Genomic DNA, 18433 nt, shown 5'->3' on the forward strand with positions numbered 1-18433 from the left:
CATCCACTCACCCACTCATCCACTCATCCACCCACTCACCCACTCACCCACCCACTCACCCACTCACTCACCCACCCACCGATTCTTGTCTCTACCCTGGTCTCTTCAGTTTTCAGCTGGTTGCACAAACCCAACGTCAAACTTGACCTCGTGCATGGCTTTGTTACCCCCAGGGTGCGTCACGGTCCACCTGGGTTGCCTTTCGGCGGTTCCCGAACGCCATTCCTATCGCAACCTGCGCACGTGTGCTGCCCTGTGCTGCTTCTGTGCTGCCCTGTGCTGCCCTGTGCTGCCCTGTGCTGCCTTGTGCTGCCCTGTGCTGCTTCTGTGCCAGTGCAAACGAGGTCGTTACACGCTACACGTTTCCGATAATTGTGTGTCAACAAATGCCTACGTGATGTAAGAGAGAGAGAGAGAGCTCACATTCGGATTGATACTTCGCGCGTGCGAACAGACTCAGAGTTCTTCTTCTTTAGTGCTGCCTAACGGCGTATGCGACTTCACGATGATATTGGTCCCGGTCTAGCACGGCGTGTAGAGTTTGTGCTGCTGTTGTTAATTGTAGCCATGTTTTGATGTTACTGAGCCATGTCGTTTTTGGCCGTCCTGGTCGTTTTTTCCCTTCGATTTTTCCTTCCAGGATTAGCTTTAATAGCTGGAATTTGTGGTCGTTTCGGGCAATGTGGCCTAGGTAGTAACACTTCCTGCTAAGGATGGTCTTCAGCAGTTGCCTGTCAGTGCCCATATCTTGCAGAACTTGTGTATTGGTGGTTTTGGCTGTCCATGGGATTTTCAGCATTCTTCGATACAGCCACATCTCGAAAGCTTCGAGCCTTTTTGTTGCTGTTATTGTCAGTGTCCACGTCTCAACTCCGTACAGCAAAATTGACCAGATGTAGCATTTCAGTGTGCGCAGTTTCAGTGATGTACTCAAGTTGCGGTCTGCAAGGAGTGTTTTCAGAGTTGGGGATCTTTATATCACACTGGAGGAATCCGTGTGCATTGATGTTTAGTATTTGTATCCGACTGCGTGTACGTCATGTATTTAAAGACACACCAGCGACCGGGCGATTTACTTGGTTCACAAAAAAAAAAACGAGGTCCCTGTAATTGTTTAAATGAGACTTAAATGAATGTACAACGTCAGGCTGAGCCTCCCCTAGGATTGTAACTGATTACTGTCACGGATGCCGACACGAAGAACAAGGGGGTTGGGGAAGTGGTTGGCACGCCGCTCGTTCGCCTTTGTCTCCCCAGCGCCGGTAATAATAATATAATAATATAATAATAGTTCAATTTGTAACGCGCGCAAATTTGCAGACGTAGTGGCCGCAACTCAGAGGCGCGAAGCCAAGCTCAGAGTCGCTCGAAAGCACGTGATTGTAGAGGTGAGTTTTTAAGTCTCTCTTGAAGGAGGCGATTGAGGTGATGCTGCGAATGTGCAGAGGGATATCGTTCCAGACTGTTGGGGCTGCCACCGAGAAGCGGCGCATAGACATGGCCATCCTGGATCTTGGTATCAAGAGGAGGTCGTGAGTCGCGTTACAGAGACAAAGATCCCCACCCTCTCGCCTCGATAGACCGTTGGGGCAAGTGCTGTTAGCAGCACCTATGAAGGCCTGCGCTGTGGCTCACGAGGGGGGTGGGTGGCCAGCACCACTTGTCCACAACGTGAATATCGCATTTGCTTCACGCAAAGTCTGACTCTGCTGGTCGTGAGAAACTGAATGTGGAAACCGGTCCAGAGATGTCCTCGTGTTGAAACACCATTGCGGATCAAGCAATGCGCTTCTCAGCCAAATCCGTTCAAGCTAATCGGATTTCAACCGATGGGATGTCTAAAATAAATGTGTTTGTGTATATACTTTCCTATCGTGTTGTTTCATGTGGAGATACGAGTGCGAGCGTGGAAGAGGTGGCATCATTTGTTCATCACGTTGCGCCCCTGAAATCTCTTCCTTTCTCGTCCATGCGATGATGGGGAGGAGGCGGCGGTTATGTTAATGATACTGTGACGTGCCGTACACTTTTCTTTCAAAGCGAAACTGCGCCCTCTCCTCCCTCCCTTCTCCTCTCCCTCCCCCAAACCCCAGCATCCATCCCTCGGCCTGTTCAATCCACCCCACCACACAGAGAGACAGACAGAGAGAGAGAGAGACGGCTCCTCTTGCACGCACACACACACACAGACAATCACACTCAGTCACTCCGCGCGTATTGCTCTCTGTACTGACACACGCACTAACACCTAGGACACTGCAATCAAGAAAGCATCGGATATATGATCTTGAGCTTGTACATTTATATTTACACACACGAGTCTGCGTGTTTAATTATGTTGTGAGTCCGCAAACACTTCACTGTAGTATCGCGTATATATAGTACCAGTTATATTGCAGATATATATACACGCACACACGCAGACAACACACTGACACGCTCCATAGCCATGCGGCAGGCACGTTAGGCTTGCAAGCGGCTCGCGGGGTAACAGAAGATAGCCGTACGTACATCTGTGCGTGCGCGCGTGTGTGTGTGTGTCTGTGCCGTGCCGTGTGCGTGCCCCTGTGTGTGCCTTTCTCGCGTCCTTACACTCGGGAAGGACGAGAGAGAGAAAGAGAGAGCGAGAGGGGGAGGAGGGAGCCCGAGCTGAATTTGTTCTTTTGCCATCGAGAAGATGCCTGCGTTCGTTTCGACGCCGCCTCGAGTCTCGGAGAAGTCGCCGTTGCACATCGCCAACCGCCGCGGCATCCACTAGCGAAGGCAGCGAGTGACGACTTGCAGAGGCCAACAACAACGACACAAGTCCAGCGCGGGCGGCTGTCGGCCCGAGTTCGAAATCTCTCGATAAGTTTGTTGGACCCGGAGAGAGCCGCGTTAGCTACAAGTCGCGCGCAGAGTCGGCGTCGTTCTCTCTCCTCTCGTTCATCCACGAGCGCCTCGGGGTTGGTGGCCTGTCGCTTTCTCGTCCTGCACAGCAGAAGATCTTTACAGTTACGGGCAACTGAGCAGGAGGAGGAGGGCAGTCGCCGTTGTGATTGTCCAATGATCGTCCGCTGCGACGAGCTGTCAGCCGATGCTCCTGTGCAGCCGTGACTGCTGGATGGGCGCGAGCGGTGAGACGTGAGTCCACCTCGGCCCGTTCCACGCCGACGATTTCCTCGCTGCCACCGCTCGACGGCGATCTCGCGGCCACGACAACAAGGAGCGAGCCGAGAGCAACAACCGGGTTTACGATAACAAACAATCAACAACAACAACAACACGTGCGTGCGTGCGCGCGTGCGTGCGCGCTCCAATAGCGAGACATGACTTAAGCAAAACTTCTTTGACGCGCGCAGAGTGACTGGGCACCACAAGGACAACAACAACGACAACAAGGACATCAACAACAACAACAACGCGACTTGTTTACCGACAAGATAGATCGTCGTCGTCGTCGCCGTCGCGATGAAGGATAAGACAAAGAACGCCGCCAGGACTCGGCGGGAGAAGGAAAACGGGGAGTTTTATGAGCTCGCCAAACTGCTGCCTCTCCCGTCCGCGATCACCTCGCAGCTCGACAAGGCGTCCATCATCCGCCTCACCACCAGCTACCTCAAGATGCGCTCCGTCTTCCCCGAAGGTAACGAACAAACAAACAACAACAACAACAAACAAACAACCCAACTAGTCGCGTGCGTCCCTTTCCCAGCTACCGAACTCCGTGACGCCACCGCCGCCACCATCGCCACGTGCGTGAGATTCGTAACGTCTTAGTCGGAGTCGTCGCAGTCGTCGGAGTCGTTGCAGTCGTCGGAGTCGTTGTAGTCGTTGTTGCTCCACGCGGTGTGGTGTGGACCTTTCAACTTGGTCTGCTTCGTGACGTTATGCGCGAAGGGCCCACGGTGTCTCGTATTCACCACGAATTCACCTCGAATTCATCTCGTAGTCACCATGAATTCACCATGAATTCGCCACGTATTCACCTCCTATTCACCACGGATTCACCATGAATTCACTTCGTATTCACCTCGTAATCACGATGGATTCCCCACGTATTCACTACGTATTCACCATGAATTAATTTAGTATTCACTTCGTAATCACCACGTATTCACCTTGTATTCACCATGAATTCACCATTAATTCACCTCGTATTCACCATGAATTCACCACGTATTCACCACGTATTCACCATGAATTAACTTCGTATTTATCTCCTATTCACCATGAATTCACGTATTCACTTCGTATTTACCATGAATTCACCATGAATTCACCACGTATTCACCATGAATTCACCTCCTATTCACCACGTTGCATTGCGGATCTTCAAATATTGATTATTATTTTAATTTTAACTGAATTTGAGAGAAACTTTTTAAAGATAAACTTCTTGTTATTGTTGTTGTGGTTGCCGACGACTGGACTAACGAAGTCGTGCGCGCACCTACTGTGGAGCCCCGTCTCTCTTTCTTCTCATGTGTTGTGCCGCGCGTGATGTCCGACGTTTCGCACCACATGCTGCCGACGCTGGGAGATTCTTCGAGAACTGAATGAAACCAGCTGTATTTTCAAGTCTCGCGGTTATTTTACTTTTCATATTAGTACAGCGGCGGCTGCTGCTGCTGCTGCTGCTGGTGTCTGAGATGGTAAATTAAGTTCGACGGGTGTCTGTTGGCGTGTCGGTGTGCGGTGCAGTAGCTGTGCGTGCGTGACTGTAGCTGTATCGGTGTATATGTGTGTTATTGTGTACGTGTGTGTCAGAGTGTGCAATTGTGTGTCAGAGTGTGTGGTTGTGTGTCAGAGTGTGTACTTGTGTGTCAGTATGTGTAGTTGTGCGTCAGCCTGTGTAGTGGTGTGTCAGTGTTTCTAACCGTATCAATGTATATTTATGTCACTGTGTGTAGTTGTCAGTGTGTATCTGTGTGTCAGTCTGTGTCAATGTGTAGGGCTGTCAATGTGAATGTGTTTATAATATTTGTAACTTCATGACATTGTCTGTGTATCTACGTGTATTGTGTGTGTACGTGTGTCTGAATGCATGTGTGTGTATATATATCTGTTGCGGTGTGCGAATGCATATCCGTTGTGCATCTCGAAGCGCACCTAGTCTGGTACAACCGCTGCGTTGAAGCCACCGTTACTTCGCGGCAAATGACGGATATGTGTATCTGTGTGTCAGTGTGCGTGGAGAGACAAAGGCGGCCGGGTCGTGGTGCTGGCCACACCACCCCCTCGCGTGCCGTGCCGGCCTACATAGAGGCATGCTGTTACTCGCTAACAGCGCTCGCCCCAACAGTCTAAGACTGCAGGAAGGGATCTTTGTCTATGTGTACAATAACGCATTGTTATACATCACGTTTATTCAGTGTAGCGTGCACTGTGTGCGAAGTGTTCATTGTGTATACTGTGTACAATATAGTTGTTATCTTACAACACGTAAATCACATGCGTATGTTTCGTACATCACACACACACACGTGTATACATGTGTGTGTATGTATGCTTTCTTTCACTGTGTTTTATCTATTCACAATAGTTGTGCGAGTTAAAGCCCCGTAATGGTCTGACCACATATGTGTCTTCAAGCCCCTCCACCACCCACTGTTGCGTGGCCAAAGCCACAACATCCAGAATGAATCGTCAACATGAATAATGTTGCTTGCATAATATATTTTCGTGGAGACCGCACACGCATTTCACATACATGACACACGCGTGTCAAGCGCGTTGCATGTAGCTGACATGCAAACCGCGTGCGTGGTGGTGTGCGTCGCGGTGGCTAGGAGATGTTGACTACCTCGCCTGGTCTACAGGAGGTCGTGGGTTCGATCCCGACCCTGACGCCTGCTGCTGCTGTATATTTGGAGTTTGCGTGTCTCTCTCTCTCTCATCATCATCACGGTGGCTAGGAGATGTTGACTACCTCGCCTGGTCTACAGGAGGTCGTGGGTTCGATCCCGACCCTGACGCCTGCTGCTGTATATGTGGAGTTTGCGGTGTGTGTCTCTCTCCCCGTGGTCGCGTGAATTTTTCTCGGGTCCTCCGGGTTTTTACTCCACATTTATAAATACAACTTTAGAGTATTTGTCTGCTATAAATGTCCACGTGATAAGCCACTTCGTTGGGCTATCATTTGTGGCCAGGTGGCTTCTGAGAAAGGCCGATAATAGTTCAGTGGGACCTTACCTGGTTAAACTTAAAATATATATAGTAATAGTAGTCATGTTACGTGTGATTGCTGTGTGTATGTATATATACTGCATAGTGCAATGCACTTACGTGCAAAAGGAAACCACTCAATATTCAAGGTTGATATTCTCAATATCGCACCTCCGTATTGTATTCATTCCCCTCTTCATCTGAAGGCAATGCGAGTTTGAAGACGATCGCTCAATATTCACCGGTTTGCTCGACGGAGTCTAATAATGCGTTGTGACAGTCAATATATACAGTCACAGACTAGAGGCATAGACACGGGCAAGAAGGCGAGGTGAGTGAGTGAGTAGGTGAGCGAGTGAGTTGGTGCGTGAGTGAGTAGGTGAGCGAGTGAGTTGGTGCGTGAGTAGGTGAGTAGGTGAGCACCACTTAGTACACACACAGTCACAGACTAGAGGCATAGACACGGGCAAGAAGGCAAGGTGAGTGAGTGAGTAGGTGAGCGAGTGAGTTGGTGTGTGAGTAGGTGAGTAGGTGAGTACCACTCAGTACACACACAGTCACAGAATAGAGGCATCGACGCAGGGAAGCAGATCCTGAGCACTCGGTCGTCAACATGAAGCGAGTAGAATGACATTTGAATGCTGTTGACTTTAACACCAACAAGTACAATTTTGAGTGGACGGGTTAACCCAAAAAAAATCACATTTCGCTTCCCGCACACATGATGTAGTGTCCACGCGTGTTGAGTGGCAAGCGAATGCACGACTTTCCCGAACTCCAGAACCCCCCGGACCTACCGCTTGCCGTCTTTACCGATCTAATTCAAATATTATAATTCTCTCCACGCTGCACGCGCCCAATGATTGTTAAACACACGTCCCGCCTGACGCGCTAAACAATAAACGCTGTCCGCATCACGCGTGGAACACGTGTACACACACGCGCACACACGTGTGACACGTGTACACACACGCGCACACACGTGTGACACGTGTACACACACGCGCACACACGTGTGACACGTGTACACACACGCGCACACACGTGTGACACGTGTACATACACGCATACACACACGTGTGACACGTGTACACACACGCACACACACGTGTGACACGTGTACATACACGCATACACACGTGTGACACGTGTACATACACGCATACACACACGTGTGACACGTGTACACACACGCACACACACGTGTGACACGTGTACCCACACACACACGTGTGACACGTGTACACACACGCACACACACGTGTGCCACGTGTACCCACACACACACGGGACACGCGGACACACGCACGCGCACTGAGATCTCAACACTTCATTCGAATTGCTTAGCGCGTCACGTGGGACGTGTTGAACAAGCATCGGGCGCGTGCAGCGGTGGAAGGACTCTAAGTTGAGTCTGAATGTGGAACAGATGGGTAAACGCGCATGGCCGGAGCGTGGCGCGTCGCGGGTGCTGGGGTCTGAGAAGCACGACGCCGAATGTGTGCAGTTTGTAAATACCATAGAACAAATTACGAGGTATTCTCAAACTCCGATACGTCGTATGGCGTTAGCACGCACTCTCCGCTGAATTGCCAATTACCTCCGTACGAGTTCTAACGTGTCTCGCGTTTGAGAGCGGCTCTGCGATCACGATCTGTGTGTGCGTCTCTAAGCGGTGTCGCCAGGGTGCGAACTCGGGGCGACCAGGAGTGACCCGTCTGTCAGAAGGTGGCGACTGTTGCTGCCGGGATGAGGAGGGTGCTCGCGAACTGCACTTGCCCCTGTGATTTGCTAAGGCTATACTGGGTGAAGCTTTGTCTTTGTACACGCTACATTACACACACACACACACGTACGTGTATATTACACATAGCTGTACATTACACACGCGGACATAATCATTACCCCCTTGTACATATATGCATAGCATAACAATTGCGTCGTTTGCGTTGTGACTTTTCGAATTTGGCGAAACTTTGGACCACGATTGACCAACTCTTGCGAATGACCTCGGCGAATATTTAACGTCTGGTGTGAGTGAGTGAAGCATGCGGTGCGAGCGACATTATCACTGCTACCATATCGTCGTGGTTAACACAGCGGCAGGAGTAACACGCGGGGTGGCAGCCGGCGTCGCGGAACGCGATAACGCAATCATCAGGTGCGTGCAGCGTGTGCACCGGTTTAATTCGTGCGCGCTCTGAGAATGTTGGTACGCGTGGAAACGAAAGTGGTGATGTATGGACGTTAAGCCCCGCACATTAATACGCACTTTTTATAAAAAAAAAATTCAGTTGGAAGTCAGTGCAGTATCCGCACTGTATTTTTTCACTTGCAACATGTGTATAACATGTGTATCTACTAACACGTGATTAATAGCATGTAATCTGCAGTCTATGACACATCCGTGTGTAAGAGCAGTGTGCATCGTCTTCCTGTGTGCTATGGTCAATCAGCTGCTGGATGAAGGATGATACCCGGTGTGTAAACATCAGCATTGGGGAGACAAAGGCGGTCGGGCGTGGTGTACATTGCCGGCTTTCATCATGGGTGCTACTCGCTCTACAGTCTCCCAAGGCTGTAACATTGTCCACGCTCTATGAACAACCACACGCGCATCTTACACACAGCTGTACGATATCACACACGCGTGCGTGATGGTTACACGTGTTTCATCAGCCTTGTTGTCGTCGGTACGTTCTGCGCACGTGCACATTTAATAGAATCAGGGAGTCATTTCTCACTCGGTATGTTCCTGGAACGCCGCTCGTTCGGCTGGCGAGTTAAGAAGTCGGCAGTGTCGGCCTAAGGCACTAACCACGACTACAGAGTATAAGCTACCCCTATCACTAACAATATTCTATCATTATTATTATTATACCATATACTCCTCTGAATCATAAGGAAACGGATGTATATACGTACATATAGACATATATTACACCGTTTGCTAGAAATGGCTGGTTCATAATTTTTTTAAAAAGTTGTCCATCGAGTGGATGGCGAGTGGCGAAAATTATTCTCGGGGTAGCGTTCCCAATCGTACCGGCGAACATTTGTAAGTACAGCACGATGCAGTCTGATGACATACATCACACGCACACACGTGTACAGACATCACACATGTGTGCATACATTATACGCACACACGTGTACAACCATCACACGCACACACGTGTACAACCATCACACGCACACACGTGTACAACCATCACACGCACACACGTGTACAACCATCACACGCACACACGTGTACAGACATCACACACGTGTGCATACATTATACGCACACACGTGTACAACCATCACACGCACACACGTGTACAACCATCACACGCACACACGTGTACAACCATCACTCGCACATACGTGTACATTGGCTTTACGTACGCAAGTTACACGCACGCCGTTTGCATTGAGTGTGGCAAAGACAAAGATCCCCCGTATAGTCTTAACAGACGGTTGGGGCAAGTGCTGTTAGCGATAACCTTTGAAGGCCGGAACGCCATTCATAGGGGGTGGGTGGCCAGCACCACGCCCGGCCGCCTTTGTCTCCCTCTTGGCAATGTTTTACACATTGCTCTAGGTACCCATTTGCGGCTGAGTCGGCTTGCCAGTACCACCGATTTAAAGTTGTTAGGGTGCGACATCTTTAAAAAATATGTTCCTATATTACTGCACACCGCTTTTCAAATATGACAATCATCTGGCGATGCTGGTGGTGTCGCGTTGGCAGTGGTGCACGAACAACAACTACTATGTGTATGTGTGTGGGATTTTAAAATAATATAAAAGTCGGCTTCTGGAAATGTGCTGTGAAGAGGGGTCGTGGCCCGAAGCGTCATCTATTTTTTTATTCTTAAGGCTACAAACACTTGTTGAACTTATTTCGCACCGTACGTATCCAACAGTGCGATCCGGGGGAGCTTTTTATGAATGTGGTCGATTGGAAAATATATTCGTATCGCGATATATAAGACATTGAATGAAGATAATTTGTGACATGTTTGGTAAAAAATATTATAAAATGCGAACATACTATGCGCAGACACTACATACAAATACTGTATACATAGTGCCAATATATAGTATTTGTGTGTACATATTATTTGCGCACACTATGTGCGCGCTAGTTGATAGGGTTGTTAAACGGTGAACCTGTTACCGTTTTACAGCCTCGGTTCTGAAAGTCGGGTAACCGCTAACCGATTCACGGGTGGAAAAACAGTTGTGATCATATATTCGCTCCTTATCGAATCTTGCACCGTGGTTGTTCCATCTGCCCCTTTCGGGAGACTGGCACATTGACGGCAAACTCCGGTACAGAATAGCTTGCTAAACCATAGACAAAGTTCCCCCGTATAACCTTCAACAGACTGTTGGGGCAAGTGCTGTTAGCGAGCACCCATGAAGGCCTGCACGGCACACGAGGGGGTGGGTGGCCAGCACCACGCCCGGCCGCCTTCGTCTCAGGAACTAATTTAAGGCTGAGTCGACCTAGGGGGGGGGGGGGGTAGTCATGGGCCCGGTTCAGGTAATCGACGCCGATGTTGGCCTTGGGCGCGCTAACCACAGTGCCACCGCTCCCCGGCAAAACCAGCGACAGCCTCGACTGTGGCAAGTGTCGCGCTTTGTGTCCTCGCTTGCGTTTGCTCGGTTAACAAAACAATCAACATCCACATGTGATGATAGTTGTTTGCTCGAGATATTTCGATATCTGCGGCATAAAACTGTTATCTATCATCGGGGTTTTTTCTTTCGCGGCGATGTACACAATAAGAAACCGCTTTTAATAACCCTGTTGTAATATATACCACGTATACTGTTGTATATATGTACATTGCCGGCAAGTGGGTGTAACCCATATAGGATGTGTGTGTGTATATACATTACTCGAACATTTAACGGCGTCTTCGAAAATGATTTGTCATTGTATCTCAACGTGTTTTTATTTTTAACTAGGCATCGACGTTGGGAGAGCTTGGGGATTTTACTAAAATCAAGAATGATTATTTTATTTTAAACTATAAACTATTTGTTTTTACTATTGCGTGTAAGACCCGCACTGACCTATAGAGCTCTTTTTATCAGAAGCGAGCCGGCCACAAATGGTAGCTCGGTGAAGTGACTCAACGTCATCATCATCATCACGTCGAAATTTATGGCAGCCAAATTATCTAAACGCACCTTGATTCTACAATGTGCAGGGAAAAACCCGGAGGACCCGGAGAAAAATCCACACGACCACTGACAGAGACGCAAACTCCAAATATACAGCAGCAGGCGTCAGGGTCGGGATCGAACCCACGACCGCCTGCCTACCAGGCGAGGTACTTAACATCTCCTAGCCACCGTGGCGCCCCCATCCACAAACGTCTGCAATGTTTATCGCTATTCGTGTCGCCGCCGTCCTCCCGGTGCGGAGATGGAGCGATGAAATCGGCCTCGAGTGGCGGTCTCTTGGGTTGGATCGTTACAGTCAAGTGGGCGACGGGACTGTGCAAGCCATCATCCAGCAGTGGAATGACCCTGGCTGCTGCTGCTAATGATGTTAATGGTATCACCCGCGTGTATGTGCATTGCTGTTGATACTCTAATTCATGTGTGCGTGACAAACACGTGCAGCGTACCCTCATCGTATGTGTAAGAGGGCATTGCACCTACATGTGTGTGAGCTTGCACACGTGTGGAGACGGTGCTGCTCTTCCGCAAGGAGAGCGGTAGCGTACCTGGTGCGGTGTGTAGTGAACATCGCCACCAGGGAGACAAAGGCGGCCGGGCGTGGTGCTGGCCACCCACCCCCTCGCGTGCCGTGCCGCCCTGCTACTCGCTAACAGCACTTGCCCCAACAGTCTGTTACAGGCGACGCGGGGTGTATTCCACATCATACGAGTACATTGCACACACGTGTACATTATTACTACACACATATATATGCACGTTCCACACGCGTATGTGTACACGCTAATTAATACGTGTCTATAGATATAGATATGTATATGTATTCGCTTTACGCGTGTGTGCGTGTCTTTTTATTGGCGACAAAGGCGGCCTGCCACGTCCCTCTCGTGTGCCGTGCCGACCTTAATAGGTGTTCGCGAACAGCACTTGCCCCCAAAGGTCTGATTAGGCGAAGCGGGTGATGTGTTTTGCGTGTCTTTATTGGCTACACCCGTGGCTTATTTTCGCATATTCTCGTGTCCCGGGATCGCTAGTTCTGGAATGGATCGGATAGCCACGGAACACGGCGAAAGCTGTTTTGGTATACTGGATGTGGTGTGCCGGGTGAGTAATGTTTTTACGTTTCCGTTAGCGCCAAATACATCATCATCAGCAGCAGCATTGGCAGTAGCCGTGATCAACGCACTGCTGGATGAATGTCTTCCTCACCCCCCAAACTCCTCGCTACATCTCGCGTTAGAAGAACGTCGTCCTCACGTTGTTCTATCATACAGAAGAAGAAGCCGGCAAGGGTAGGCTGAAACCAATAACGATGAATATGAAAGATAACACAATTCAGGGACACGTGCAACGGCCTACATATTGCACGCGCGCCTACTCGAATGAGTACCTCGTGCGCTGTGCACACAAAGCAAAAACATATCGCCACTGGGGGAGAGACAAAGGCGGCAGTGCGTGGTGCTGGCCACTCGTTCCTCCGTGTGCAGTGGCGTCTCTCATCGGTGCAGACCGCAAATGCTCCATAGATCTGTTCAAGGCTATACAGGGAGAGTGGGGGGGGGTGTCTTTTGTCTTCGCAATGCACAGGCTATATATATATGACATCGTATATATGACATAGTTTTTACGCATACGTGCGTATTTATGTACCGTGCAGTGTGGTGTGGTATTGCATAGTGATGGTGTTTACGTGTGCACGCGCTTTTTAAACCACCTGCTGTGTGCCTTTTTAAAGAATAGAGGCTCGTGGGCCGAAACGTTACCGATTGCATATTTTTTTTCTTTCGTTCAAGGCCACGCAGCGTTTATTGAGGAATGTGTCGAGGTTGTATCACGCCGACGTGGCGCTCATAGTCATCGAGTGCGCTGAGCACGGCAAGGAGGAACGTGTTGTAGGCCAAAAACTGAACTGTGTTCAGAGGAGCCTCGCCGATGAAACGTCGCTCGGAATCGCATCGTGGCGACGGCGGCGGGTTAGGGAGGAATTCATCCAGCAGTGTATTGATGATGATGGTGGTGGTGGTGATGATGATGGTGGTGGTGGTGATGATGGGCATTTGCTATTGTGTGCACAACGGCGAGTAAACTTAATTTCCAGAGACAAAGATCCCCCCTATAGCCTTCGATAAGCTGTTGGGGTAAGTGCTGCGAGTGAGCACTTAATGAAGTCCGCCAAAGCACACAGAGGGTGGGTGGCCAGCACCCCTCCCGGCCGCCTTTGTCTTCCCCTGGTGCTGATGTTTGTCACACCGCACGCGGTCCTGTACTCATTTCAATCTGAGTCGACCTAGGGGAGCCGAGCCCCCCCCCCCCCCTGTTTAAATATTCGTCAATTTTATTTATTTTGGTCGTGAGCTGGAATCGAAAGCTCGGGTCGCCGAGTTAATAGCGCAACGCGCTAACCACGACACAACGACAAAGATCCCCCGTATAGCATTAACAGACTGCAGGGGCAAGTGCTGTTAGCGATAATCTAATGAAGGCCGGCACGGCACACGAGTGGGTGGGTTGGTGGCCATCAACCACGACCGGGCGCCTTTGTCTCCCTCGTGGCGATATTTACACTCTGCACCGGGGTTACGCATTTGAGGCTGGGTCGACCTAGTGAAGGCCCAGGACCGGTTTTAGATAATCGTCATCGGTTCGTAGCGCGCTGACCACGACGCAGGCACTCCCCTCCACACACAACTCCCCTGAATGGGGCGGTTCAGATTAACATCGCTCGGCAGAACGAGGGGTAGGAGGGGGGGTAGGAGGGGGGGTAGGAGGGGGGGTAGGAGGGGGGTAGGAGGGGGTGGGAAGGGGGGGGTAGGAGGGGGGTAGGAGGGGGGGTGCGATACATTCGGGAAAGTCGACAGCGCCGAGTTATTGCTGCGTCGCCTTATATGCTAACAATGGCGAACGAGCCGACATCGTCACATACTGGACGTTTGTCTATGAAACTGCACGTTGCGCTCTTGTCAAGGATTGGTTAGACACGTCCTGGGCATCATCAGCGGAAGTGTAGCGGTTGAGGGGGTATGACGATGTTCGCTAGCCCTGGTCCGGACTCGAACCCGCTCGAAGGGGGTCAGGATTCTTAGCGCAGCGCGCTCACCACCGCTGCCCCACCTCTCCGCGCCGTACGGTGCGACAGAAGCTGTAAGAACGTAGCGTAAATCAGCAACGAGCGTATATCCATACGCATGTGTAGGTATGTGTTTTTAAAAGTTACGTACAGTATTCCGTTATCAATCGCAGCTATTAAACGATTATCGTTAAAATCTCACTAATGTTCGTGTACATCAATTACAACTATGGAATTTGTACGAGTGTATTGCGTGGGTACTGAATATACAGGGAGCTTTAAAACAAATGTTGACACTTCTGAGAATTTGTAACAACACCACCAAGAAATGTGCAGCGTTTGGGTCTGGAGATCACCTGGAGAAGTTTCCAGCGACGCGTTCACAAGTGGAGACTTTTTGACTTGTTGAAGCTATTAACATGACATTTGTTATCATGCCACAGCATATTATCCGTTCTGTTTCCATAAAAAAACGATAGTCTCATATAAGTGTTAACATTTTTTTGAAGCACCCTGTAAAACACGCAGGCGTACTGGGGTGGAGCGGTGGCGCAGTGGTTAGCGCACTGCGCTCAGAACCAGATTCACGACCCGCGGCCAAAACATCAACCTCTCCTCTCTGTCAATCCGCACTGCCCCGCGTGGTGAAGTATGGTCAACCACCCCCGCGAGGCCTTCATCCAGCGGTGGATTGAGATAAAAATCGGGTTGTGCGTGTACAAAGACAACGACTCGGACTGTTTGGGGCGAGCGCTGTTGGCGAGGTTCAATAAACGCCGGCACGGGAAGGCAGTGGGTGACAAACACCGCGACCGTCCGCCTTTGTCTCCCCAGTGCTGATGTTTACACGCGCACCCAGGTACTCATGTTTAAGGCTGAGTCCACCTAGGGGTGGGCTCTGGCTCAATCATCCGCCGTTGGTGATTGGTCGTGAACGGGAATCGAACTCGGGTCGCCGTGTTCGTTGCGCAGCGCGCTGACCACTACACCACCGCTCCCCATCCCGCGTACACACACGTACGCGTATTCACTATGCAGAAGTACACACTATATTATTACATTGTTATATTACATACATTTTCTACACAAGCGCTTCACATATATATACACACGCGAATAACCTTGCGGTCCATGCGTAGAGACGTGGTCCACGTTAAACAACTCTATACACAATAGCGCGTTCAATAATGTATCACGTGTCCGTATTCATGTATGTGCATAATAAATAATGCACACGACAAATATAAACAATATATGCGCAGATGCCCCGCATAGACTGTTGGGGCAAGTGCCGTTTGGGAGCAGCTGTGAAGGCCGTCAAACACAATTATACATATCACGATTAACGTTTCAATACCTACAACTCTTTAATTCATACTCGTCGGTACATATTTTACACATCACCGGAATATAATTTTTAAAAATTACAAAGACAAATACGCTCCAGCACGGGAACATCGGTCTCGCACGGGGAATAGTCGGATTAGTGAAAAATATCGACGATCTTGATTTTGAAGCTTTCGTGACTGCAGGAATCCATACTCGTCGGTTCTTTCGGTAAAGTCACGTAGGTAGAAAATAAATAGATCACGACGTTTCGATCGCAACACAAGCAACCGTCATCAGGTGAGACACACAGCAACAGAAGAGGTCCCTGCTGTGATTGTTTCTCACCTGATGACGGTCGCTTGTGTTGCGATCGAAACGTCGCCATCTATTAATCTTCTGCCCACGTGACTTTACCGAAAGAACCAAAGGGTATGGATCGACGAAGTGAACATCTGTCCATGATGCCCGTCAACGCAGTCGCGGGCGGTTCGTCTGTCCGATATGCGACGGTCAGATTGAGCGACGTCACCGTGACTCGCGTGAGTGACACCCCCCCCCACACCCCCCACGATTTTTGGCCTTGGCCGGGGAGTCGAACCTCGGCTCGCGAACTCCAGCGGCGAGGCGACCCCAACACGACCGACACGGGCCTGGTCGGGCAGGCCTTCATCCAGCAGTGGATTGGCCGTGTCTGATGACGAAGGGGGGTGTACATTATTTGTGTGTGTTTATATATAACAGCAACGTTGTTTTGTACGCGCCGTCGATACAGTGCCCTCATTTGTATGCACGTATTCACACCGTATCATCATCATCCATAACAACGTCGCCTTAGATGTGTATAGTATATGTACAATATGAAGTCGACATCTTCCGACTCCGTGCCGTTCATGTCGGTGGTTTGACCATACTTCACCACGCTGGTCATTAACATTGCTATTGCCAGACATCACTCGCCACTGATGTGAGCCGCGACCGGGAGGTCGAACTCGGAACTGGGGAGGGGGTGGGGGTTCAGGAGCGCAGCGCGCTAACCACTTCGCCACCGCTCATTTCCACGTTGGGTTGCAAATTTAACCGAGGGGGTGGATACGGGGGTACGACCCCCTTTCTTTCTCGTCTGGTGTTCCCTTCCACCCCCCCCCCTTCTTGACTCGGGCCAGACTCACGGAGTCTCAAGACTCCTTGTCAGGAGAGGACCCTGACCCATTGGGATGTTTGGCCACTTCCAACAACGCGACTTTTGTTTTTTTCTGTGCGTACAGCAAATCTGAAATCTGAGATATGCAGAGAGCGGGGTGGGGGTGAGCGTGGAGCTTCGAATATCCACTGCTGGACTGCCATGGAATGTCGCCTTGCAATCCTCCACTTGTCTCTCCCAGATACTGCACCCCCCTCGTACTTCGAGTCATCGGTGAAAATTCCTCGTTGCTATGACGGGGGCCCAGTGTGTCCCGTAGAGACACCCGTTATTGAGTGGCTTTATACATTAATTGTCAAGTGGCGGGGGGGGGCGATGGATGTTTGAGTCGGTTCGTTTTTAAGTGAAGAGTTAATTTGTTGTTGTCGCAGGCCTTGTCAAAATTGTTTACGTGTCCTCGCGAAATATTTGTTTGACTACAATCGCCATGATAGCCCTCCAGATGAAACCAAACTTTCCAGGAAAGACGGAGAGGGGGGGGGGGTGAACGCTCGCTCCCTTTCCTAAACCAACGAAATATGAGTGATGTCTTTTGCCCAGCAATTTTGGCGAAACATTCATGCGGAAAATAATTGCTCTTAATTTCCCTGTTTACGTTACGCTAAGGCCACGTGTGTGCGTGCATGGGGGGGGGGGGAGTGTTTGTGTACTTGTGTGCATGAGTACTTGTGAGTGTGCATGAGTACTATACACACACACGTGTCTTTGTGTGTGTATAGGTGCTCGCTAGCAGCACTTGCCCCAAGAATATGTTAAGGCTATGCGGGGGATCTTTGTCTTTTTGTGCGCGTGAATATTTGTGTATTTGGGAGCGGTGGTGCCGCGGATGGCGCGCACGCTGCACTACGAACCCGGCCACTCGAGTTCGATTCCCGATCACGGCCAACAACACTGACGACTTTTCTAACCGGTCACGGGCCTCTCCTAGGTCGACTCGGCCTCAAAAGAGTACATGGAACGTCTCTAGGGAGACAAAGGCGGCCGGGCGTGGTGCTGACCACCCACCCCCTCGCGGAATTCATAGGCGTTCGCTAACAGAACTTGCCCCAACAGTCTGAAGGCTATACGGAGAATCTTTGTCTTTGTGTGTGTCGATGTGTGCGTGTATTTACGTGTCAGTGTCTGGGCATGCGCGTGTATGTGTGTGTACTGTTTGTCGCTGTTGTAAACTGCGTAATAAAGATAAATGTACCGTAGAATAAATTAAGAATCTGCCAAAATAAATGCTACATTTGTCAATCTTGATTGTATATTAACTTGTCGCTTAAAATATCCACTCCATTAAATACTGCACGTAAACTTGGAATGCTTTTACATGATTTTGTTCCAGTCCTATATATACATTCCTATGTACAAAGACAATGCAAAGATCCCCTGTGTAGCCTACGGAGGATGTTGGGGCAAGTGCTGTGAGCGAGCAGCACCTAATAAAAGACACGATTGAGATAGCGTGACCAACCACAACTCCCCGGCCACCTTTGTCTCCCCAGTGCTAAATGTGTTCCACA

The 18433-nt window shown here is 50.0% G+C and overlaps 1 protein-coding gene across 2 annotated transcripts in view; it reads left to right on the forward strand.

Annotated features, from left to right (window-relative positions):
- Positions 1-2087: 2087 nt before the first annotated feature.
- LOC144733577 (uncharacterized) overlaps positions 2088-18433 on the forward strand; it is a 68801-nt gene continuing 52455 nt past the window's right edge. The window contains exon 1 of one of the 2 annotated variants that reach the window (XM_078615592.1): positions 2088-3625. In XM_078615592.1, coding sequence (XP_078471718.1) covers positions 3451-3625 — 175 coding nt within the window. In that variant the 5' untranslated portion in view covers positions 2088-3450. Of the gene's footprint in view, positions 3626-7617; positions 9206-18433 lie in introns of those variants that run through there. The other variant, XM_078615593.1, reaches the window with a different exon arrangement.

The sequence above is a fragment of the Lampetra planeri genome, chromosome 47 (genome assembly GCF_965212315.1).
Source record: "Lampetra planeri chromosome 47, kcLamPlan1.2.h2, whole genome shotgun sequence".
NCBI lineage: Eukaryota > Metazoa > Chordata > Hyperoartia > Petromyzontiformes > Petromyzontidae > Lampetra > Lampetra planeri.